Here is a 24,950-nt window from a genome sequence, read left to right on the forward strand (position 1 = left end):
GGAAGGGAAGTGAATGTGAACATTTGAAACTATGATCATTGCCACCTTCGTAGAGTTAAAGGCTTTCTTTAAAGTTACACTGGGCACCTTAAGAAAGGTGCAGTGCATTAACATGAAAACCCCACAATTATCATAGCACTTGTGGAGTCAAGACCTGTGCACGAGAAACAGTTCTGTGTGCTTTGGTTCCGAAAGGAAATTGTTCTCTTTTCCTCCCATTTGCTTTTAGTGTTGCTATAGATAAAAGGTCTGCAAGTTTAGAGCTGAAATGTCATTCAGACTAGGAAATGGCCCCAGATAGTCTTGAAGCCTTTTATTTTCTAGCTCTTCGTGAGATGGAAAGTTAGAAATACGCTGTTCCGGTGTGCTGCTGTTAGGTCATCCCTTCTTCATTCTAGCCTATTTGGGTGACTTATTTTCTGCCCCTTGAGGAAGATTTCAGCTGTTTTATATCATTCTAAGCATTTTGTTTGACTTTAGGAGACCCAGATTAATATGGTATTATTAAATCCATATGTGATATATGTTGTCTTCCATGTAAGAAAATGGCCCACCATCAATAGCACATGTTTACTTAGGATTCTGAATATTATTAGGAAGCATTACTAGTATTACTGTGGAAGGCCTTTTACACAAGAAAAAGAATTGAATTTGTTTTTCTGCAGTAGTCAGAGACGGAAGGACACACATAAGCAAGTTTCCCAAAGGAAGTTATAGTGTCATGGGAAATTTTCAACTTTCTTCTTGAAAGTAGAAACCTTATGTAATCAAACGAATGAACTATGGGCAGACAGGTATCCTATGTCAGGTGATAGGTTATCTTTAAGATGAGTGGGTGATTGCAGTATACATTATCGCTTTAACTCACACTGTATTTTGATCAAGTCCTTTAACTTCTTTCTGTTTTAGATTCTTTAATGCAAAACTTGATCAAGCTTCCCTTACCGGTACTTAAAAATGATCAGTAAGCTCATATAAGCTTATAAAAAAAACTTTAGTAATTTAAGCCCCCAAGCTTTTCCTATAGTTTCTCCCTATGAGAACCTCAGAGCCCTCACACCCCATCTCTATTTCCAGGTTTTGGGGCAAGGCATTCTGCTCAGTGATCTGGCATTTCACTAGCAGTTGGACCCATTACTGTTTACGTGCCTTTCCTGTTTAATGAATTCCTAAGAGTTTCCTAGCAAGCTTCACACCCCAGTCAGTGATTCACACTGTGCATGACATATAACTGAGACATAAGATTGAAAGACAACGCGAAGCCTTCCCACTATCTTTTACTCTATTACTGTGGCAGTAAAAGAACACAGGACTGTCATCTTTTGGAGCATATTCCACATTTCAGGTTGTGTGCCAGGTGGCTCACAAACCTTGTCTTTCAATCTTGTGACATTCTTGTGAAATAGGTATTATCCCCTCTGAGCACGAACTCAGGCTCAGAGATGTTAGGTAATATGCTTGAGGTTACTATCTCCCCTGAGATGAAACCAGCATTCACACCAGCACCTGCTTTACTCAAAAGCATGTTTCTTGTCTGGGTGCTCCTTTGTCATTCCCAGAAATAGTTACTTAGTATAGTTAAAAGTTATGAGCCAAAACAAGTGAATGATGCTCTGTTTTGTCTCTTGTAATCAACTATTCCGTCCTCTGCCCATGGCTAAGTTGTTGCTCTTCATCACTTCAGTTAACCTGCAGGATTGGGACAAGAATGTTCCAGGGAACAAAATTCTATAAAAGTTACTTCCATTTGCTGCGTAGTGAATCTGCCTATGTTGAAGGATGGTTCAATATAGAATATGGAGACTTGCCTTCGAATCCTTTTCACGTGTTTTTTTTGTGTGTGTGTTCTTAATTGCATTGGTGTAGTCTCAGTACGTTACTATCAATTGTCAGTCTTCTGTCTTAGCAATAAAATCAATGGCAGTACCAATTGCTTTTACTTAGCACCTTTCTCAGTGAGGCCTTGATACAGGTGCTATTCTCACCTAATTTCATCCTACAGTCTCACCTTTGAGGTAAAGGAAATAGCATAAATGACATTTTATAGATAAAAAAATGAATTTCAAGAAAATTAAGTCATTTGCCCAAGTTCAACTTTTTAAGTCAAGAATTAGAATTTGCACTCAGGTCTGTTAAAAATTTTAGAGTTTAGCTTGTGTTTAGTGATTTTAAAGTGTTGTTAAAACAAGGAGAGAACCTAAAATCATCTGTGACTTTACATTAACTTTAGAAAATAATTATTTTTAAAACAAGGTTAAAAAAACAAAGTTTACTTAGATATCAGATGTGATATTGGGAAAGGCAGGGATGTAACTGCCAATTAAAATAATGATTAAAATGGAGGTTGTTTTCCCCAGGGTCTGTTATTAAGGTGAATAGGTCTAGTTTGGGGTGAGAGGTTTTCTGTTACTGACAGTCAACACCTTCAGCCTAAGAGTTTCAGGCACATGTGGTTCTCCACTGCAGCTGTTGATTCTCACTCCAAACTAGGGGGTCTCTTTGGAAGAGGTGGGGAGACGCGGTGCAAACGTGGGTCTGCGCGGTTCCGAGTGGCTGACGGGCCCGGGTCCGCCCCCTTGCCCGCCGCAGGTGCAGAACAAGCTGGACGGTGGCTGCTACGCGGTGAAGCGCATCCCCATCAACCCGGCCAGCAGGCACTTCCGCAGGATCAAGGGCGAGGTGACACTGCTGTCGCGCCTGCACCACGAGAACATCGTGCGCTACTACAACGCCTGGATCGAGAGGCATGAGCGGCCGGCAGGCCCGGGGACGCCGCCCCGGGACGCGGGGCCCCAGGCCCGGGACGGGCGCGCCTTGGCCGGTGCGCCGGCGGGCAACCCCGACGGCCCCGACAGCGTGGAGGCCGCCGCGCCCCCGCCCATCCTCAGCAGCTCGGTGGAGTGGAGCACGTCCGGCGAGCGCTCGGCCAGCGGCCGCTTCCCTGGCGCGGGCCGGGGCTCCAGCAGCGACGACGACGACGACGACGACGAGGACGAGCCCGGCGGCGTCTTCTCACAGTCCTTCTTGTAGGGGCCCAGGGCGCGCGTCTGGCTAACCCCGCCGAGCTCAGCCAGGGAGGGGAGGGGAGGCTCGTTTAGAAACCGCTTCTGTTTACATGCATTGTTATGTGAAATCCAGTTTTAGAGAGTAGCCAGATTCCACCGAAAGGATTTTTCCCTACTATCTTCAAGAGATCTCAAAAATCCAAGACCTGGAAAATGAGAAAATAGAAATTTCTTCTGATACCTCGTCTTAACACATCTAACAATTTTTTTAAGAGTATTCTATTAGATAAGGGCTTTCAACTCTGTGGAATGTTTAAGAACTAATTTGGAGTCTTGACAAAGGGCCAACTGCAGTTCTCGGTTACCAAAACGAGAATTATGAGCCTAAACTGAAGTTTATGTTCTCAGAATCCACCCTGGTCGTTTACTTTCATGGCTTTATTTTATTGTATCCAGTTGGATACAGTTTATCATAACTCTCAGCTATTGAATTATGTAACAGGGAATTTGGTTTCTTTAGTATTTCTCTATTTCTCTTTTTAAGACCTGCTTCAGATTCTGACAGTGATATCATCTTTGACAATGAGGATGAGAACAGTAAAAGTCAGAATCAGGTAAATATGTAAATAGAAATTATACCATTTTATTCATCATTGGGTAGGTATGTAAGAAAATTAACGGGTGTTATAAATCTTAGTCAAATAGTAAATCCTTAATATGATATGCAAACATAGAAACTGTAAATTTTAAAACATGAGTATTTAAAATATATGCTACTCACATGTTCACTCATAGGCCTTAATATATCCACATAACAAAACATGCTTGCTTCTAGAAGAGAGGAGTAATTTGGCATGCTGCTGGTAGTTATGGTTTTAATAAAATCATCTAGAGGATCTGGGGAAACTAGGTGGTTGTGGATGAAAACTGAGAATTAATTGAGTAAATAGCCTAATTGTGGAGTTTTATAGGTCTCCCTCACATCAGTTAATCTAGCTTACTTATTCTCATAAACCATCCTCTAGAACAGTGTTTTGACACTGGGTCATGATCCTGTAACAGGTTATGAAATCAATTTTGAGGGTAGCAACCAGCTTTATTTCTAATACTGTAAAGAATAGAGAATACCAAAACATATCACATTAGGGAAGGTAAATTCTATTTGTAGAACTTGTCTCTCATGAGAATGTATACTGGGTATGACATAAAAAATACATTTCTTTGTGTGGATCATGGCCTGAAAATTTTGAAAAACACTGCTCCAGGCCTTGGACCTCACTCAGCTCTGCACCTTCTCCAGCCCAGGCCCACAGAGCCCTTCAGGGCTGGTGCATGGAATTCAGGCTGTCAGTTGCTGCTGCAGAGAAACCTTCTGCAAAGGGGATGAATACAAACACTTTGTTAGCAGGAAAAAAAACATAATTTCAAACAGTTATAAAGGTGCACTCATATTAGGTAAAGAAAAGCCTATGTGTAGACTCAGATAAGCAGTTGAGTTTAAGGGGGCTTGAATTAGCCAGCATTTTTTATAAGTACTTTCCTTTTCTATTAAAATCACCTTAAATTTCTCTCAGTTTAAATTTTTAAGTTATAAATTTAGCCAGGAATAACAGCATGTGTGATCTAATCTACTGCTTTAGTTTTAGCATTTGTTAGTGGATATAATTATTATGGGGGCACCAAATTTATAATCCTGGTTTTGCTCAGTTAAGAGCAACATCCCACAGGCATCCTATTTGATGGTTGGCCTCCCAAGAGACTGATAATCTAGAGATGATCCCTAAAGTATGTAAATGATTCAAGAATAGAACCTGATAATTTCCCAAGTAGAGGTTTTTTTTTTCTTTGATGAAGCAAAAATGTTCAAATGTTTCCACAAAAAAACTATAAACCAGAATAATCAAATACTACCTAATGGTTTTTCCATACTTGGGGAGGGGGAAGTGTTTAAATACATTTATTAGAAGAAAAAACTGTTCTTGTTTTTTAAAGGGAGCATGAGTTAGAAAGTAAATCAGCTGTAGGGGACAAACCTGCCAGCCATGTGGGTAAGTAGCTGAGAAGATCAGTTGCTCTAAGTGGCTGCTGGGTGCTTGTTCTCCAGTGGTGTAGCCCAGAAGGCAGTGTGCCCTTCGGTAGTAGAATCACATTTAAATTGTTTTTAGCTAAAGACAGATTTTTTTTTCTTCTGTTTCCAAAGTAAGCCTCAGAGGAAGGCATTTGTAGTAAATATTAAAATATTAGCCTGTGTACATGCTGCTCTTCTTATCTGTAGAAAAATAGCAATAGTAAGAAAGTTGACTTGTAGTCTTTCTATAGATTACACAATTTTAATACCTACCTGCTTCCTATTTTCCCCATCATTATTTGGTATAGTGACAGACTGTAAACTATACGGTATGTTCTGCTAATAGCAAAATTTCCTTTTAAACGCTATATGCATTTAAAGGACAATGGTTGTGTTCTGCTCACTGACCTCCCCTCTGAGGCAATGAGGTGGCCATGTGTGTGGTTCACTTCAGCTCCCAGTTTTGAGTTCTCTTGTGTTCCTTTTGGGTTAGGATGACGACTGCAATGGAAAGAACAACTGCCATGACAGTGAGCCATCAGCAAGCACTGAAGCTGTGCACTACCTGTATATCCAGGTGAGGCCCTGGCATGCAGCCTGGAGACACAGCAGCTCCCAGTAGTTTCTGGTGGGTCTCTCAGAAGACTAGAGCAAGACAATGAGCAGAAGAGGGCTCAACGGCTCTGCAAAAGACTAATTGGCCTGAGAGGATCACAGCACGGAGGCCCTTTCTTCCAGCCTAGGACTCACGGTTTGCTGTGCCACGGCAGGAAGCCACATGGGGTGTTGGCTGTGGGCTCTGGTCTCAGGCTGTTCATATCCTGGATCTACCAGTCACAGCTGTGTGAGCTTAGACAAAGTTCTTCAGCATTCTGCCTCAGGTTCCCCATCCATAAATTAAATAACAGTAGGCATCTCAGTGACTTGTGAGTAAATAATATGTGTGATAATTAGAACATATGTGAGTTCCATTAATGCTAGACTAGTTTCTGTACATGTACAGAAACTCCACTTTGTCTAACAAGTTGAATCTGGACCAGTCAAGTATGAGGCAAACACCTCCTTGTATATGAAGAAGCACCAACATGGCTTTAGGCCGAGTGGCTTGTTCCAGAATCTCCGGGACAGCAGCCACAGGCAAACCAGTTGCGATGAAGCATTGCTAAAGGGAAGCTTTGGCCTGCTCACACGCCTGGAAGCAGCATCCTGAGGGGCAGTAGTGAGCTCTGCCAACAGAGGGGTAGCCACAGACCAAAGAGGAAAACTTGCCTCTGTCCCATGTGAACAGGGCCGTCGGCCATTGTTGGCATTTTCAGTCATATCTACAATAAGCAAGTCTTTGAATGTGAGCTACAATACTGTAGGTAACAGTGAACCCTAGACAAGAGACTAATGAAGTGGTACCTTCCTGGGGTCGGAGCTGGACTTAGTATTCCCTTATAGACATCTCTAGGTACCACTCACAATAAAGAATTTTTCTCCAAGACTGCTGTTGAGTATCTGCACGCCATTCATCTGTAAACGAGCACAGTGGGACAGAGTGCATACGGAAGGCGCATCCATTGGGCAGTAGATTGTGTGGGAGTCAGACGCCCTTGTGAAGCCTGGAGAATGAGGCAGAATTTGTAGATGATTCTGAGCATGAGAAGATATGCTTGTCATTTAAAATGACATGCTCCTCTTAAAAATAATAAACCCTTCATGAGAAATCTCGGGCACCAGTTTGAAACATACAGGCCAATTTGATAAACCAAATGCAATGCTACATGTTGATGTAAGATTTAAATGATAACTGCATTTCTTTCATGATTCATTAATACATTGGAAAGGATGAGATAAATCCCATGAATGTTTTGATATTTATAGTATCTTGTTCTAAACTTGAAGGTCATTGTCACTAATTTAATGTACAAGTAAGAAAGACTAATAGTTAGCCCTTCTTGAAAATTTGAGTTTGGAAGCAATCTTGTTAAACAAATAAAATTTTACTTAATTCTCAGTTTTTCATATTATTTGTGATAAGGATTTTACACAAGTTTTATTTTTAAATAATAATATGAAAAATAAAAGTGGTTATGTTGGGGTACTAAGATTATGCATATTTCCCTAAAATTTTCTTTAGTACTGTTGATTTCTTTTAAAAATCAAGCCTTTCCTGTACTATTTAAAATCCATGATACATGTTTCAAAAAAGACGATGACATGAGTTACAGTTGTCCTCCTTGATTGCAACTCTGTATAATCAAATCCTGCCCGGTTTGTTCTTGTCTGTAGATGGAGTACTGTGAAAAGAGCACTTTGCGTGACACCATTGACCAGGGGCTGTATCAGGACACCATCAGACTCTGGAGGCTTTTTCGAGAGATTCTGGATGGATTAGCTTATATCCATGAGAAAGTAAACTTGCAACATTTCATATCTGAAAACTTAGCTTTATATAAAATCATGACAATAAAAAAATCAAATGTGAGACTGGAGAGAAAGAGAAATAGAGGATAAATTTAATCTATGGGAATATTGAAATAATCTATTTTTATAGAAAATAGAACAGTGTGTCAGAAGACAAGAAAATAATATCAAGTATTGAAGAAAACACTGAAGGTTAGGACAGGGGTCAGCAAACCCCCTACCTGCTCTTGGGGTCAAATCCAACCTGCTTTTGGACAGCCTGTAAGCTGAGAATGCCCTGTGCATTTTTAAGTGGTTGTAAAAAAAGTCAGAAGAAGAATGTTTCATGACATGTGCAAATTCTGTGCAAGTCAAATTTCAGTGTCCATAAAAAAGGTTTTACTGGAACAGAGCCATCCTTTGATTCTGTCTTGCCTGTGACTGTTTTTGTGCTACAGCTGCAGAGCTGAGTAATTGTAACAGACTGTGTGGCCTGTAAAGCCTAAAATATTTACTACCTGGCCCTTTACAGAAAAAGTTTGCCAGCCTCCAGGTCAAATGTGCATGGAATGTGAGGATGATTCTTTGAGTAGTTTAGAATAAAATGAGGGTAATTAATACATGCCAAGTTCCTTGGTTCTAACTAACTTGGTGCTGCCCTTCCTAGGAACATGGAGAAACCAGAAAGTCCTCTAAGAAGGGTAGGGATGAGACTAAGGAGCTTGCCACAAGTATGCAATGTCATTTTAAAGCTAGAAATTGCCATTACAATGTAAATACTAATGGACCTACCTTCAAGATTGAACACTGCTTACCTTGTAAAACGGGGATCATCTAATGCATTGATCAGTGTAAATATGCTTTTTTCCTTTGCCTCAATTTTCTTGAACCTTAAAATGTTTACCATATTTATACTGAAAAGTCAGGACTCTGATTTACACACATTCTAGTTTATAAATGATTTGGAGAAAGCAGAATTTGTAAAGTTGAAAATAAAAGTGAGTTATAATGAGGGCCATTAGAACTCCATTACTATGATATCATCCTGGGGTCCTAGAATCATGCCCCGTGTTCTCTTTATCGATGTAATTTGTTCAGTATCTGTTAATCATTTGCTGGATATCTTAACACTGTGCCACACTTGGAAATACAGAGAGGCACAAGTATGTGACAAACCCCATACGTGAGAGGGACTCCCTGTTTTTTGAGGGGATCAAAATTTGCCTTCGTGTAATAGTAAAAGAGATCAGACAGTAATGTGTTGTTATTACATTTAGTTATTTCCCACATTATAGAACCTGAAACAATAAGCATTGTGAGGATGCCATTAGGAAGGGGAGAAAGCAGGGTTCACTAACAAATGACCATCGAGCACTTAGTTTGTGCCATGGTTGCAAAGTTGAATTAGAATAACTAGGGAAGTGTTCATGAATGAATTGGCACTTGTAAATGTTGGTACAATTCAAATGAGTACAGAAACACAAGAATTTCCTAGGCTGGAAAGATGGTGTGAAGAAAGGAATAGAAGAAGGTGTGAAAGTGGCTTGTGTCTCCTGGAGCAGAGCAGGGGTTTGTGATTACAGCAGGAAAAAAGATAATTGTGAACCAGGTTGAGGTGGGCCTTCAGTGCCACGGGGAGCTGATCGGGACTGCCAGCAAGTAGACTGGGGGATGGTGGCAAGGTCACTGGCAGAACAGGAGACAGCCTAGACCAGTGTGGTCTGGAGGACTGCTTTATCTGATTTTCATCATTAGGTTGGCCTTTCAGATTAGGGAACACATTAGAACTATAAGCTGTGGTTGGGAAACAAGTGTTGGTTTCTTTGTTCTCTTCCATCAGGGAATGATTCACCGGGATTTGAAGCCTGTCAACATCTTTTTGGATTCTGATGACCATGTGAAAATAGGTGATTTTGGTTTGGCAACGGATCATCTAGCCTTTGCTGTGAGTATTTTTAGACTCTGCCTGAAAGTGGACCCATATGCCTGATTGTCCTGTTTTCTAACACTTTCATGATAATGAGTTCATTGAACTCTGCTATGAAATCCCCAGGAAATTACACAAGTCTGAAGGGGCGAGCTGCAAATCATCTGTTAGGTTTTGAAATTGTGAAGACATTTCAGTGCTTTTCACTTGAAAGAAATAAAATTATTGGTTATGGTATGTAGGTTAAAGGCATATAATACTTTATGAAATGACTTGGTATTTTGTACTGTGCCAGACAGTGGGCTAGATGCTTTACATCTGCAGGGCTTTCAGTTAGTTTAAAGAGATAAGGCTCAAAAACATGCCAGCAAGAGAACCAGTCCTAGATAGCATCTAATTCAGAAGGTATCTTCACAACCCTGTAGAGGAGTTGTTTAACATACAGAGCTGGAATACTGTGAAGTGAAAGAAATAGTGATACAGAGTGAAAGACTAGAAAATTTACATATGGTTATGAGGATCAAGAAAGGTTATTGGAAGAACACACCATTTTAGATGGGCCTTACAGGATGGGTGGGAATCCAGCAGGCTGAGACTCTGGGCAGGCTAGGGGGTCCCAGAGGGAAAGAACAGCATGAGCAAAGGCCCTGCAGTGAGCAGACATGATTGAAGGTCAGCATTCAGTCTGGTTGGTTGGAAGCATGAGCTGTAGAGGAGCAGAGAGAGAGAATGCTGGGTGGGTGGGGAGTCTTACAGGTGGCAGGCTTTGAGTGCTAGAGGGAGAGTTTACTTGTAGTATTTATTCATAAGCTGGGTATTAGGCACCAAAATCTGTAGCAAATGCAGTTAATGCTAAGGGTGGTCAGAGAAAGAAAATATAATTTAGATTAATGGTGAGAACAATTTTAGGGGCTAAATTCGTATGTGAGATTAAAAGGAGTTGAGAGGGAGAAAGTAGAAGGGGGACCTTAAGGACGTGGTGCTGGTCAGAGCAGCGGGGCATTTTGAAGAGTGCCAAGATGAAGGAAGGGCCAGATGATAGGGACTTGAACCCAAACTGAAGAATGTAAGTTGATGTCTGGCGGCTGTAGTAGAGTGAGGAGATAAGAGCACAGGCTCTGGAGGCCCGCTGACCTGGGCTAGAACCCCGTCTCCGCCGTGCTGGGTGTGAACTTGAGCAAGTTGTGTAACCTCTCCATACCTCATCCAGAAAATGGGCCATTGCGAGTGTCCACTGCAGAGAGTTGCCAGCAGGATAAAATCAGAGTACAGGTAAAGCACCTGGAATGGGGCCTGGTACTGAGAATGTCAGAGCTGCTGTGACTGACGGCGATGCTCATAGCAGGAACCTGTGGAGTATAGTCGGAAACCTAGTGACTTAGGGTAGCATGTGAGATGGCGCTATCACCAGCGTAGTGGAGAAAGGTGAGGCTACCTAAGGGGTGTTAGCAGTGACTGTGGAATATATTTGGTGACCAGCCTCTAGAAAAGAAGAGTAAAAATTCGCCCAGTAAAGGCAGTGGGAAAGTTAGAAAGTCTGTTGTGAATATACTCTTACTCTTCCTATGAAATAGATTGTTTTGCCATTAGTGATATGAAAATAAATAGGTTTCTGTAAGCTTTTGGGGTTTTCTGCCATGAAGAGAGACTTCTGTAGTGAATTGCTCTTCTTGATCTCACTGGATTTCTGGTAAGCCCTGCATTGGTAGGCCAACTAAACAAAAAATATTTAAAGCTCAAAGCATTACTACAGTTATTCTAGTTTGTATGTGTTTTCTTTCAGTCAGTCTTCATTTAGAAATGGGTAGGGTAAGCCATTCCTGTGGAATAATATAACATTCTAATGTTTGGTTTACTGTATTTTCAGGCTGATGGCAAACAGGACGATGCGGCAGGAGAACACTTGATTAAATCAGACCCTTCAGGTAAATCCAGAAGACTGACTATTTAATTAGTACATTAAAAACCAGACCACAAAATTTCTTTTTTTTTCTCTTTTTTTTTTTAACATACAAAAGCTGTTCATAGATAGTGTATGCAACTTGAGTGCGGAGGAAATTGATGTACACCTGCGAAACCATCACGGTAATCTATGCCATAACCATACCCATCACCTCCGCAAGTTTCGTACTGCCCTCCTAATTATGGTTATTATTACTAATTTTTTGATAAGCATACTTAACAAAAGATCTATCCTCTTAAGAAAATTTTGTATGCAATATAGTATAAAATTCCTTAATCTGAAATCAGTTTTTCATTTGTAAAAACTTTATGCTAAAGCAAATTATAATCACTAAATTAATGAAATTATGAACATGCTTTAATTTTTTTCCCTTTTCACTATTGGTTCCCTTGGGCAGATGGCTAGGCTTCCCTGACCCCTGACCCCAGGTCACCTCCTGCCTGAGGCCATCTGGGACCTTGCAGCCTGGCACTGCCCCTCTGCAACAACAAAGACCACCTTGTGCGGAACAGTGTGTGTGGCCACATGTGACTTACAGTTAATCCCTTGGTGAAATGCACACTGCTGCTTCCTGTGAAGAGTGGGAACAATGAACAGATCATGCCTTACTCTTAAGAAACCTTTTTTCTTTTGATAAAAATTTGCCTTATTTCTAAGTTCTGTTATTGAAAAGGCTTCCCTCCGCCTTCTCCCACACAGGTCATTTGACTGGGATGGTTGGCACTGCTTTATATGTAAGCCCAGAGGTCCAAGGAAGCACCAAATCTGCCTATAACCAGGTAAAGGGGAAGCTTTCTGGGGAGGGAAAGCTCTCAAGAGTGAGATAACAGTATGAACATCAAGTTCACGGCATGTGGGATTTAGTTACCAGCTGAAATAGGAACATTCATTCACTCAATATATACTTGTATGTATATTAAATGACTGCTCCGTATAGGACACGTGATGCCCAAGGACAGTGCGTGAGGCTGGCACTGGAGGTGCCAAGGAGCTTGCAGTCCTTCCACCCATCCACAGATTGGCACTAACCTGGTCCTGGGCCAGGTCCCAGAATACAGGGAACAAGTCAGTCAACTAATAAGACGTATCTTATGCAAGCCTTCAGGGAGCTTATCCTTTAAGGCAAATAAGTAAAAAATAAAAGAAGTAATCACAAATTGTGTTAAGAGCTAAGAAGAAAAGGAATGGAGTCCAGTGACCAGAGAACAGTTGGAGGGGCCATTATCTTTATATAGACTGACCAGAAAAGGCTCCGCTCCCCCAACACAGTGGCTTTCAGGATAAAGGAGAAAAAGGGACAAACCACACAAAGCTGGGGGCTGGAGCATGCCTAGAAGAGAAGAGGGGAGCAGAAGAAATAGCATGCATAGAGAGAGGAGTCTGACAGCTAACTTGGCACATTTTAAGACAGTCAGAAAGAAGGTCAGTGTCGTGAGCAGTGCAGGGAGATGCATAAGGTGAAGCTGGAAGGGAAGGTAGGGGCAACGGAAGCAGGGCTGGCTTAGCCATGAAAAGGAGTGTGCACAGGGAGCCTCCAAAGGCTGTTGAGTGAGAGAATCCACTCCAGCTGCTGCTGGAAGCTTTGCAGAAGTCCAGGTGGAGCAGCTGATAGCTGGAACCAGAGGTGGCAGTAGAGATGGGGAGAAGTGTGCTCCGAGGATTCATTGTGGAGGGGAGTTGACAGGTTTTCCTAATGGAACAGCTGTTGGGTGAGGAAAAGGAAGGAAAATAGGACAGTGCTCAGGTCTCTGCCTGCAGCAGCTGGGGCAGGAGAGGAAACCCAAGTTAGGACACAGGGAGAAGGAGAGGAGGTGGCCGGAGAATTCCTGTGGGGGCACGTTAAGGTTGAAATCCTGATGAGAAATCCAGCTGGAGATTCGTTGTAGAGACCAAGACCTGAGTTCAGAAGAAAGGTCAGAATCAGGGGTATACATCAGAGTTACCAGCACTCAGGATTCAAAGCCATGAGACTAGATGAGATCACTTAGGGCAAGAATATAATACTATATTTAAAAAATTTATTAGGTGGGCAGTTCACATCAGAGCATATTTTCAGGCTTGCAGTGGAAACTCAAGCCTGGGTCTTGGCTGCAGCCGGGAGCACTGGGCAGTGACATAGGGGTGGCCCAGACCTCCGGCTCACTAACCAGCAAGGGTGAGGGTGTAAGGAGATGGACAAGCACACGGTGCAGGTGTGGGGGCACCTGTTGTGTCAGCTTTCTGAGTTCAGTTCTCAAGAGTGTACTAAATCCTTAAAAGGGCTCTACCCTTTGACCTAGCAGTTCCACCTTTTGGAATGTGTCCAAAGGAATCAACAGGAACATCCAAAAAGATTGGCATAAGAGGGGTTCATCACAGTATTATTTATAACAATGAAAAATAAGTGTTTAAAAATAGGGAACTGGTTAAAGAAATTATGGGACTTCCATGTAATTGAATACTGTTAAAATCATGTTTTAGAAGCCTGTTTTTGAAAAATGATACACTGAAAAATATTCTCACTATGTTAAGGGAATAAGTTACAAACCATGGTATGGTTCTCATTTTACAATGTGTACATGTGTGTATGCATTGGAAAACACAAAACGGGCATATCTTTGCCATCAGTAGTAAATATCAGTGAGCAGTGGGATTATGGGTAATTGCTGTCTTTATTTTTGGTGCTTTTCTGTATGTTCCACACTTTCTACAGCCACCACATGTAGGAAATGGCACATGAATGTTTTCAAGACTTTGGAGATGACTGGTAATAATTAGAGAGGCTCTCCTATGGATGCTCGAGTCCAAATTCATTGAAGAGTTGCTCTTGAAAGTGGCTCCTGTACCTGTGTGCTGTTGCCCCGAGCGGCTCCCCACCTGAGACGCTGCACCAACTTGCCCTTTTTCTTTCATTTCGCTTCCCTGTTTTGTTAGGACTAGTCACATGCTCTTTCTCCTGTTGCCATTCTTCCTCACTGGTAGGGCTTTGCAACCAGATGCTGACCTCTGCTATCAGCTGCATGCTTTGGTCTGGGTTTCACTCATATGGTGATGAGTAAAGATGCAAAGCCAGTTCTTTTGGCAGATCTCGGTTGTCCTTGCTCCTCAGTGGCAGCTCTCAGTGTTTGGCCAGTGGCTGTCTGTGTCTGTGTATGTAGCCCAACCGGTCACCATTAGTGTTCAAGGAAAATGTTGAGAAGTCATGCCAAATATTCTATCTCATCTGTACTTTATACCTGTAATTTCTTAGACGTAATCAAACTTTTTCTAGCATGGCTTGTTCTTCACTTATGTGAACTTTATTCCAGCTAATCAGTGCTCATCCTATATTCCCTGGTAAATTACATTTTCATATCAAGGCTCTCTAAATATGGTTCTTTTACCTCCTCAGAAAGTGGATCTCTTCAGCCTGGGAATTATCTTCTTTGAGATGTCCTATCACCCCATGGTCACAGCCTCAGAAAGGATCTTTGTTCTCAACCAACTCAGAGATGTATGTATCCGCTGTTCTAGTGCATCCATTTCTAGTAACCTGAATCTTATTGCGGACATCAGAATTCAATGCAGGGTGTTTTCCTGTTCTTTATTATATTAAAAAGGTGATCCTACTGTAGTTTTCTGTATTTCTAGTAAATTGAAATCTACCTCTGCTTACACATCTCCATTGATAAAAAAGTTTCCTCAGCTTTGTTTATTTTTGACAGTCGTACTTGGAGAAATTGCTAGGTTGTGGTTACTTTTTAAAAATTACTCTGATTTATCCTGAGAGGTCTACTCTTGATTTTAAAAGAAAAGAAGAATCCAAAAATTCTGTGTGAGATCAGTACAGTTACAGCAGTGGGAATGGGTCATAAAGATGATGCATATTCAGTTCTAGAAATCAAAAGACCCCAGCTGAGTGGACCTGGTATAGTAACGCCTGAGAAGCACCACCATGACCAGAGTTAAAAGGGGTCGGGAAGAATATCAGCTACTGGAATTTTTTTTCCCAGTGGAATTTCCGCTTACGTTGCTGGGATTAATCTTGCCTCTGTTAATGCCCCAACTAAAAGGGACTAATGCTGACAATGTGTGAGGTCAAGGATGCCCACTGGAAATGGCATTAGGTGAAAGTGGAGAGTGAGGTTTGGGGAGGGTGATGTAGATTTACATATTCACGAGCAAGAGGTCTGAGAGCCTTCCCCTTCCTGAGCAGAGCGAAGCGGGAGTGTCCATCAGTTTAAGTCATGTACACCATAACTAAGAATACTCTAGATATTTTGAAAGACAGCTGAATTATTTTATTGCCAGTGTAGCATGGGCAGCTGTGTGCATAAAGTATAGGAATAAACAAAGTGATCACCATGTCCTTGCCTTGACTGGAGTGCTCTTAAAAGGATTAAGTTCCAGAGGAACTACTTCTCTTTCATCTAAAATTCATGTTTATTCTTCCATTTCAAGAAATCTAACCTGTCTAGTTAATGTTATGATTGGGGTCTTATTTGCCAGAAAGGTGAGAACTTTTCAGGAGATAGAGGTTTCAGTATTAATGTTCTTTTCTTACCCTGGGTTAGTGGTTTGGTATTTGGCCTTTTTTTATCTGTGTGTTTAAATAAAGCTACTTTGTCTTTCTCTGAAATCTAAAATTAGATTTTAAAACACTTTGCTGTCAGATGAGGAGGTGCTTTCTATCACCTAGGTTTTCATTTGGGTGAAGTTTATTAAAATAATATGTATGTTCTTGGAAGAAAGGGCATCAGGTTTCAAGAAGATACTGCCTCCAGTCTTCCTTTGTTAGCAAATTTTCATTTCTGTATTTGATTTTCTTTCCTCTGGTGAATAAATGCTTTCACTGGGGCAGTCTGCCAAGCCTTTGCTGATTTGAATATAATATTCTTTTAGCCCACTTCACCGAAGTTTCCAGAGGACTTCGATGATGGAGAGCATACAAAGCAGGTAATTTTCTGATGCTTTAATTACTATGTCTTCACACTTGGCTGTTAATTACTGTTTTTCTTGTCTTTCAGTTAGTAATCTTCTGCCACTCATTCTCTTGTGTCCTGGGAACAACGTGGGGGAAAAAAATCAAAAGATGAAGCACTTAAAATGTTATTAGACTCAAAATAAGCCATAAAAATGCCAAGGGCTGGCATAGAAAATTAACAAACTACAGGGCTCTTTTGTGTGGTTCATCGTGCTTTTGAAGTGTTATTTGGAACCCTGACTCAGCTGTTGGAAAAAAAGAGAATGCTTTCATAGCTCATTGTTTTAGATAAAACGTGGAACGTTAAAAAAAAGTATAATTTTAAACTATAATTTCCTGTTTTGCAATTGAAGTAGCTCAGATTATAAAGGGAAAGACTAGACAATTAGAGTATCTTAAAGCAGAATAATTTATCCTCCATATTATGGATATGAGTGTGTGTATATATAACTCATGTCATAGGTTAATATTGGCATCCATCTAAATGAAAGAATTGTTATTCGTGAATGTGTGTCTGCACACCTATCATGCCTTTCTTCTGAGTGCTGGTTGTTTTCGTGAAGCCTTCCATGGTTCATACTCTTGTCATATGGAAGTTTTATTCCTTAAACTAACTTTTCTTAACAATTATAATCAAGGCAAAATACCTTATTTAAATTATTTACATTGAACACAGACACCTACCTAGAATATTGCATTAATTTGCCATTTCTTGCTTATTGGTTTTGTATCTGGATGGATAAGTCTCTTAACTTTTCCAGACTTTAATTTTCCTTGCCTATAAAATAAAGGGATTACGTACCCTTTATTTATGTTAGGACTAACATCCTGTAATTCGGCAGTGTTTAACATGATGTTTATTTTTGCTCAGAGGGACCCCTTCTGTTCTGCCTCATCTACTTAGTGAAGATTCATTAGAAAACTGAATCATATTCTACTGCTTTTGTTAGCCTATTACCATTTATTTGAACTGAGTCGTTCCCTGTGTTTGTGGATGTGTAAGTAAATGTTCATTTCACAGCCTTTCCCTGGACCATCAGTCTTAGTCAGTGCGTCCACAGGTTGGCAGCTGTGGCAGCATAGCAACTTTCTTCACCTACCAACAAGAGAGCAGCTGTACAAACCGTTTCTCTCTCTTGTTCTGTCCCAGGCACTGGTTAGGAACCTTTGAGCACTGGCATTTGGGCTACGTAAAACTGGCACCAAAACCACAATCACTACCACCTCCCACATCACACTCATTGCTTTTAATCTGAAAGGAGGCCTCATAGATGGAATATAGATGGAATATAACACAGTTGTTGCCACACGCAGGAATTAAGCAGTATAACGGGGTCTGTTGGGCTAAATAGGATATTTTTACCAGCTTAACAGTAACTTTTCAGAAAAGTTGTAGCATGTCAATTCCTTCCTTTACATAAAAAGCAATTGCCTATGTTTTTATTTCAGCCTAAGAGAGGGATAGGAGTTGGGGGTGGGGGATATTAAAGATGTATAATTAGAAAATGCTTATATAAGGTTCATCTAAAAATTGAGGTTTTCTGATCTCAAATATTCTCCTTATAACTCCTTATTATATACAACAGGGTTAGGGAATCATTAAGGAACTCTCAAAGGCATAGATTGGCTTCAAATAGTTGCCTGCTTAAGGTTGTAATTGTGAAGGTGTGAAGCACAGATCATGGAATTTAAGGAAATGGTATCAGTATAGGTAACATAAATGGGGAAGAAAAAATAAAAACAAGATGGTTTATACTATGTTAAGGATTCCAGAAGCTACTACACATTATAATTTCTACTAACATTAGGCATCTAAAGATGTTTTATGTTCTTACACCTTTTTTGTTGCAGTACTTTGAATGTTTATAAGGCCTAAGTTCTGTTTCTACGTAGCCACTACATTGAGGTTTTTCTTGGTTGTTTATGACAATAAAATATGAAAAGTGCCCCCACTTTTTAAGAAATACTCATGTTATATTGTTGCACAATTCTGTGGCCATAATGAAGTGCAGGGGGAAAAATGACAAATTCAGAGATTTCAGAAATACCAATTAAAATATACTAAGTGCAAGAAGTATAGTATCTTATCTTTGACCTGAACCAACCGCCAACTTGTCGGGAGAATTCCTGAGTACTCCATTGCATCCCATCACCAGTGTGCCTGGGTTTCATTGTAGAAATCTGTCATTTCCTGGCTGTTGAACCACGACCCAGCAAAGCGGCCCACAGCCACGGAACTGCTCAAGAGTGAGCTGCTGCCCCCACCCCAGATGGAGGAGTCAGAGCTGCATGAAGTGCTGCACCACACGTTGGCCAATGTGGATGGGAAGGCCTACCGCACTATGATGGCCCAGATCTTCTCCCAGCGCGTCTCCCCTGCCATCGATTACACCTATGACAGCGACATACTGAAGGTGGGCTGAAGCCAAGCTTTGGAAAGAGAGTTTAACCTCGTTCACAAAAGCTTCAAGCCAGTTCCTGACTTTTCATGGGTTCCTTTAATGTCTCCAACATAAGTTCTCATTCTGAGGTCTGTTTATACAAAATGTGTTCATATGCATCATTCCGAAAAAAGCCACATTTTTAATTGCTTCCTTGGAGTTCCAGACCCACCCTCCTGCTCCACCCACCCAAGAGATGAAGAAGCAGTGCTTTTAGAGATGAGCCTTGGCTCCGCTGCCCAGAGACAAACATCCAGCCAGCTCAGGTCCAGATCGAGTAGTCATTAGCTCCCAATGCTGGCCACCCATCAAAATCACCTGAGAGACACTTTGACAGTGGCCCCCGATGCCCAGGCCTAGTGGCCTGGAATGTCCTGGTGGGAGGCAGTTCAGGAAGCTCTGTTTAAAAGCTCCCGTGTGGTTTCTGAAGCATAGCCAAGTTTGGGGGCCTTCAACGTTTTTTTTCTTTTCCTTTTCTTAAACAAAAACAGTAGAGCAAAATATTAAAATTGGATGAAGTTAAGTGAGTGAATAAGGAGTATTTGTTATATTCTCTGTATGTTTCTGTATGCTTGAGATATGATATGATATTAAAAGAATAGTAAAGAAAGTAGTGGTCAGATCAGTATAGTTTGTAAAAGCCAAATAGTATTTGCTGGCTGGCTATATGAGAAAGATACTTACAGAATTATAGGTGACTTTTTTCTTTATTTTTGCTTGTCTATTATTCTAAATTTTCTCTAGTGAAATGGTACTACTTTTATAATAAGAAACATGAAAAAGAAAGCTTTTTATAAAATATGTAAATTTTCAAGGGTCCTACTGAGAATCAGCTTAGAATGTGGGAGGGGGCCTGATACCATCAGATGTTTGCTCCACAGTATCCCGGAGAATCCTCAAGGAGAATGTATATTTGACTAGCTCTCTTTAAAGACAGAGAGCAACGTGGCTAAGAGCTTGGGCTTTGAACCTAGGTGGCCTTCCTCAATCAGGATGTAATACAAGACATGTCGTTTTCTTCTTCCCTCCCTGAATATGTTCCAAAAGAGACTGACTTGGTGGATCTCTCCTGTGGTCCTCGGAATAAGCAAAGCCTATTGCAAGCCATGGGTCAGTGCTTTAGGGGATCCTCTTGAATAGGCTTCAGTGACATTTTAATTGGTTATATTTTAGGGCAGTTTCTCGATCCGTACGGCCAAGATACAGCAACACGTGTGTGAAACCATCACCCGCATCTTTAAAAGACATGGTATATCCTTTTTAAAAACTCATATGCCTCCTCTAAAGATGTTTTGTTTCATCATTAGAAAGTACTGCTAATGGATTTGGGTGCCATCATTTTTTACTTCTGAATTCAGGGACAAGCAGTTGACATCATGTGAAATTTACTTATTTTTACAGTTCAGCTTGTTGAGGGGAAAAAGATTTAAATATTATACAATCTTGGTATAAATATTATACAACTAAAACACAGTTGGTTATAGAGTGAGAAATATGACTGACTTAGCAAACTGAACCTTAGACGAGCTCTACATTAGTAAATTTAGGGAATGGAAGATAGACTGATGATGATTTCAAGGCCAGTAGCAGATTACTTAGCTGTCAGGTTTGTGTCCATTCTAATAAGTTGCTTCCTAAGAAGAATGAGAACCTGATGATTTGTTGCTTTTTCTGATTTGGTGTAGGAGCTGTCCAGTTGTGCACCCCACTGCTGCTTCCCCGAAATAGACAAATATATGAGCACAACGAGGCCGCCTTATTCATGGACCACAGCGGGATGCTGGTGATGCTTCCTTTTGACCTGCGGGTGAGGCTGGGACCGCTCTGCCAGCAGGCTGATACCATGTCTGGTCACTGGGTTGGCCCTTGTGTTAAAGGACTACCCCTACCCATCATTCCCACTCCCAACCCCCGACCTAAATTTGAAATACTACCTTTAGGAAATGTATTCTTAAGGATGTTATCAGTGTGAGGGCATTACTGGAATTTCATAAATACCTGACCTTATGTACATCCACCTTGCCAACAGTGTGAGTGCTGTGATCCTAGAACCTGGAGTCCTGCACTGCAGGTGCCTCACCTGAACCTCAGTGCTGAGCTCTGCTGAATGACCACCGCAGGCTAATCTGGCCAACTCAGACAAATAACTGTAGCTTTCTCTATATTTCCTGGCTAGATCTTCAGTAACATCCTATAAGTTAATGTCTAGAACAATTAAATTCCTGGGACAGGAAGTGTCTCTGCTAATTGGATGTGCTGAATTTTGCTCAGGCTTGCATGCTTCTGTGATCCCCAGGGTTCCCTTTGACATCAACACTCTTACCAGTCGTCTACTCACACAGCGTTGGCTGCTAACAAGGCCATCTGTAGCACTTCCGTGCATAAGACAAGAGTTTGATACCCTCAGTGTAGAGAATACGTTTATATTAGAGAGATAAGCAAAGGATATAACCAGGCAGTTCTCAGAAGAGAAAATGCAGAGGGCTGATAAACTTCTGAAAATATGTTCCATCTCATGAATTATGAGGAAATTAAAAGAAAATGCCATCTAACTGGCAAAAATATTTAATATATTTAGATGACAAGGTTTAGGAAAATAGGTACTTTCATATGTTGCCAATGTTAATGTAGATTGTAAACTTTTAGAAAAGTCTTCTGAAGTATTTAATAAAATAAAAAATATTTTTGATATACATACTATACCCTTTGAACTAGTAATCAAACCAAAATCTAATTGGTATAATAGCTACATCTAATTGGTGTTTAACTAAAATTAAACACTTTGAGGAATTAAAGAAATAAAAAGACATTGGTGTATGAATATTAAAGGGATGTTCATTGCCATATTACAGTGATCAAAAAGCAGAAAACCATGTTCATCAAAGCAAAATGGTTGAACAATTTATTACAGACTATTATGGAATAAAATAATATAGAAATATGGAGAATACATATATATGTATGGAGAATACATACATATTTACAGATATCCATATTTGATCTGTAGAAATATCCATATCCAATTGTTAGCTGGAAAAAAAGTAATGTTTCAAAGGAATTGTGATATCCCATTTTTATTATAGAAAAAGTAAGAAGAGTTTTTTTTTAACTGACTATTTAAAGTGTACCATGTGTTTTACATGTACTTGGTATGTGTAAACACGCTTTCCCATGTGTATGAATGACCATACAACCAGCTTATTTGTTTCACCATAGAAAGGTGTGAAAGAATACACTTGAACCTTTGACTATATTTTTCTGGATATGGGGATACAGAATCAGGCATTTTCTTTTTTTCATGTCTATATTGCTTAGCTTATTCCAAGAACATGTTTTGTTTTTATGGTTTAAGAGGAAATTCCTTCCATATTCTTGATTTTTTGTTTTTTTACAGTAAACAAAGTGGTTTGTGATTATTTTGAATGAGAGACAAATAAGTAGCATATCAGACACTTAAGGTCTGTTGAAGGGTAGAAGTGCAAACATACACATACCTATATTTAAAACTGGTCACTTATTCTCTAGACATTAGAAGACTAAAGTGCATATTTTTAAATACCAGCTTCTTTTCTGTGAGCTGATATTCAATCCCAAATCTCAAAAAGTGATTACCTTTTGAGAATTTGACCCATAGTTAATGATACTGTGTCAGATCTTTTGGGTCAATCACATAATGGTTTTATTAAAAAGTTATGGTTATTATTAGTGGGTAGTTACTAAGAATTTCTCCTAAAAGATCTATGGGGAAATTAGGAAATTCACCATAAGAGATAATAACCATTTTACCTGCCATAAAAAAATTCACAGGTAACCAAATAACTTGCACTGGTGGTAATTTGGCATAATAGAATTTGGCGGAGTGTATTTAACGAAAAGTAAATTTTTCCCAAGCTTAAAAATGGAAGAAATGCCACAATTAATAAGGTTAGTGGCATGTCCTGCAGTATAGGGTCTACTGCTGACTGAACAACTCAGGAACATTTCAAGGGGTGTGAATGGCAAGCAGTGTACAACTTGTGAATATACTAAAAGCCACTGAATTGTACACTTTAACAGGATGAGCTTTTACAGTATATGAGCTAAATTTCAATAGAGCTATTATTAAAAAGCCAAAAGGAGTGTGGTAGTTGGCACATCTTGACATTGACCTTTGACCTTTGTTCTTCAGGTTCCTTTTGCAAGATACGTGGCAAGAAATAATATATTGAATTTAAAACGGTAAGAAACAATGGGGTTTCATTTGGTGGATGTGGAAAAGAAACCAAAGAAGAAAGTTTTATCTTCTGTGAGCCTTTCACAAGCAAAGAATTTGGGTTGTTTAACATACTGAGCTTGCTGTATGGTCTAAATGCTCAGTCCTGGGACCCTAGAATTTGGCGGAGTGTATTTAACACTTGCAATAAAGTGAAGAGGACTGCTGGCCTCCTCTTTAGAAGGAATGTAGCAGCTGGGTAGGTAACCAGAAGTTTCTGCCGTCCATTCTGTGCCTTCTAAATGTCCCTAAGCAATGTAACTATTTTCACAAGGGGTTGCTTGGGGAAGAAAAAAATCTGGCTGTTTCTTGATCACAGATGGCCCCTTTTAAAACTTAATTGGAGGGACAAATGACCAATAGTCTCTGTGTGAAAACTGCCTACACAGGTAACTGAACAAAAGAAAAGTGGAGTAAGCCCAGCGGGAATGCCAAACATTTAGGCCCTCCAGGCTCTTAGCAGTGGAAAAAGGTTTTCAGTATGTTCAAATACCACAAGGGTCAAACTCTGAGATCTTCATAAATCAGAGCAGTATTGTTGTCAATAAGGCACCCTACTTTTAAGCTCCTTCAAATGAAATCAGAGCTCTTTATGTGCTTTTATTCTCAGCTGCAAGTGAGCAATTAGTAGAGTCCTAAGGTGTAAGTATCACTGGGTAGAAAGAAAGCACAGAAGGTAAACTTATTTTTCACATATAATTTCATCCCCATTTCAGACATGAAAAAACATTAAGCCCCATAGTTTAATAGCAGCAGTCTTGGGAACTGGCACCCAGATCACAAGGCAAGACTGTTGTAGGCAAATCTGTCCTTAAGCTCTCTTGATCATACCACTGATTAGGCTTTTTCTCATTTATTTCTTTTGTCTTTTTCAACAATTTATTACACGTGTTTGATTCCATTAAGCAATGACCTTAGAAATCCAGGTTTCTCTCCCCAGATACTGCATAGAACGTGTGTTCAGACCTCGAAAGTTAGACCGATTTCATCCCAAAGAACTTCTGGAATGTGCATTTGATATTGTCACCTCCACCACCAACAGCTCTCTACCCACTGCTGAAATCATCTACACCATCTATGAAATCATCCAAGAGTTTCCAGCACTTCAGGTTCCTTTCTGTGTTCTAGCATGCCGAGATCATCCCACTTGGGTCCTTCACCAGACGTGGGGGAAGCAGTGATGACAGAGCTGCCCTCTGTGTACTGGCAGGAGATCCATATTTACTAGAGTAACGATGAAAGGCCTGATAATGTTACTTCTGAGATTTATCTCAGGCTCTTACCTCTACCTTGACAGATCCCCTCCTGTGCCCACCCTCCATGCCCCGACTTGCTCATTCCCTGTTCAGAGCCCTCGGTGGTCCCCTCCTGCACCATCCCCTCCATGCCCCAACTGCACTTGTTTGCTTGTTATGGTGCTCACGTGCCACCTGGCCAGCAGAGCCAGCTTCCAGCATAGCTCCTTGCTCTCATTAGGCCTTCCCTCCTCTCGGGTCTTCCCTCTCCATCCCACACACATGCCCCATTTGCTGCTGCCACTGTGCCGTCTGTTACGTTGTTGCCTTGTCTAGAAAGCCTTCTCTGCCCAGCTGTGGTTTGGGCCCTTTGTCTCCAGGAAGCCTGGCCATTCCCTCACTGATTGGCCACTGCCTCTTCTCCTGAACTCTCACAGCACTGGAGATGAGACATCACAAGCTCTCTCAGGGCAGAGCCACTGCATCCACTTCTCTGTGTAGCTCCCTGCACTCAGCTCACCACACTGTAAATGCTCATTGATTAACATGTATGCACAAAAGCAATAATAACTCTTCCACCAGCCTGTGCTTATAAGTCAGTTACTGTTGAGCCAGAGCCTCTCCCTTTGTGAAATATGTGTGAACTTGCTCAGGCTTTTTAATGTCACTGAAGACCAAAGTATTTTTGATGCATATAATAAAGTGGTATATTGTAGTCTTTGACTACAG

At 40.6% G+C, this 24,950-nt stretch overlaps 1 protein-coding gene across 9 annotated transcripts in view; it reads left to right on the top strand.

Moving 5' to 3' along the window:
- Positions 1 to 24,950, top strand: part of EIF2AK4 (eukaryotic translation initiation factor 2 alpha kinase 4) — an 88,354-nt gene that overhangs the window by 39,006 nt on the left and 24,398 nt on the right. For all 9 annotated transcript variants that reach the window (XR_005061440.2, XR_005061439.2, XR_005061443.2 and 6 more), the window contains 14 exons: positions 2,590 to 3,026; positions 3,550 to 3,619; positions 5,567 to 5,650; positions 7,348 to 7,470; positions 9,302 to 9,406; positions 11,256 to 11,313; positions 12,051 to 12,130; positions 14,722 to 14,823; positions 16,212 to 16,265; positions 18,471 to 18,707; positions 19,908 to 19,983; positions 20,420 to 20,541; positions 22,903 to 22,952; positions 23,927 to 24,095. Coding sequence is in view for 3 of the 9 variants with exons in the window: in XM_037018775.2 (XP_036874670.2) it covers positions 2,590 to 3,026; positions 3,550 to 3,619; positions 5,567 to 5,650; positions 7,348 to 7,470; positions 9,302 to 9,406; positions 11,256 to 11,313; positions 12,051 to 12,130; positions 14,722 to 14,823; positions 16,212 to 16,265; positions 18,471 to 18,707; positions 19,908 to 19,983; positions 20,420 to 20,541; positions 22,903 to 22,952; positions 23,927 to 24,095 (1,767 nt within the window). In the remaining 6 variants the exon portion in view is untranslated. The remainder of the gene's footprint in view (positions 1 to 2,589; positions 3,027 to 3,549; positions 3,620 to 5,566; positions 5,651 to 7,347; positions 7,471 to 9,301; positions 9,407 to 11,255; positions 11,314 to 12,050; positions 12,131 to 14,721; positions 14,824 to 16,211; positions 16,266 to 18,470; positions 18,708 to 19,907; positions 19,984 to 20,419; positions 20,542 to 22,902; positions 22,953 to 23,926; positions 24,096 to 24,950) is intronic.

This window comes from Manis javanica, chromosome 8, assembly GCF_040802235.1.
Source record: "Manis javanica isolate MJ-LG chromosome 8, MJ_LKY, whole genome shotgun sequence".
NCBI lineage: Eukaryota > Metazoa > Chordata > Mammalia > Pholidota > Manidae > Manis > Manis javanica.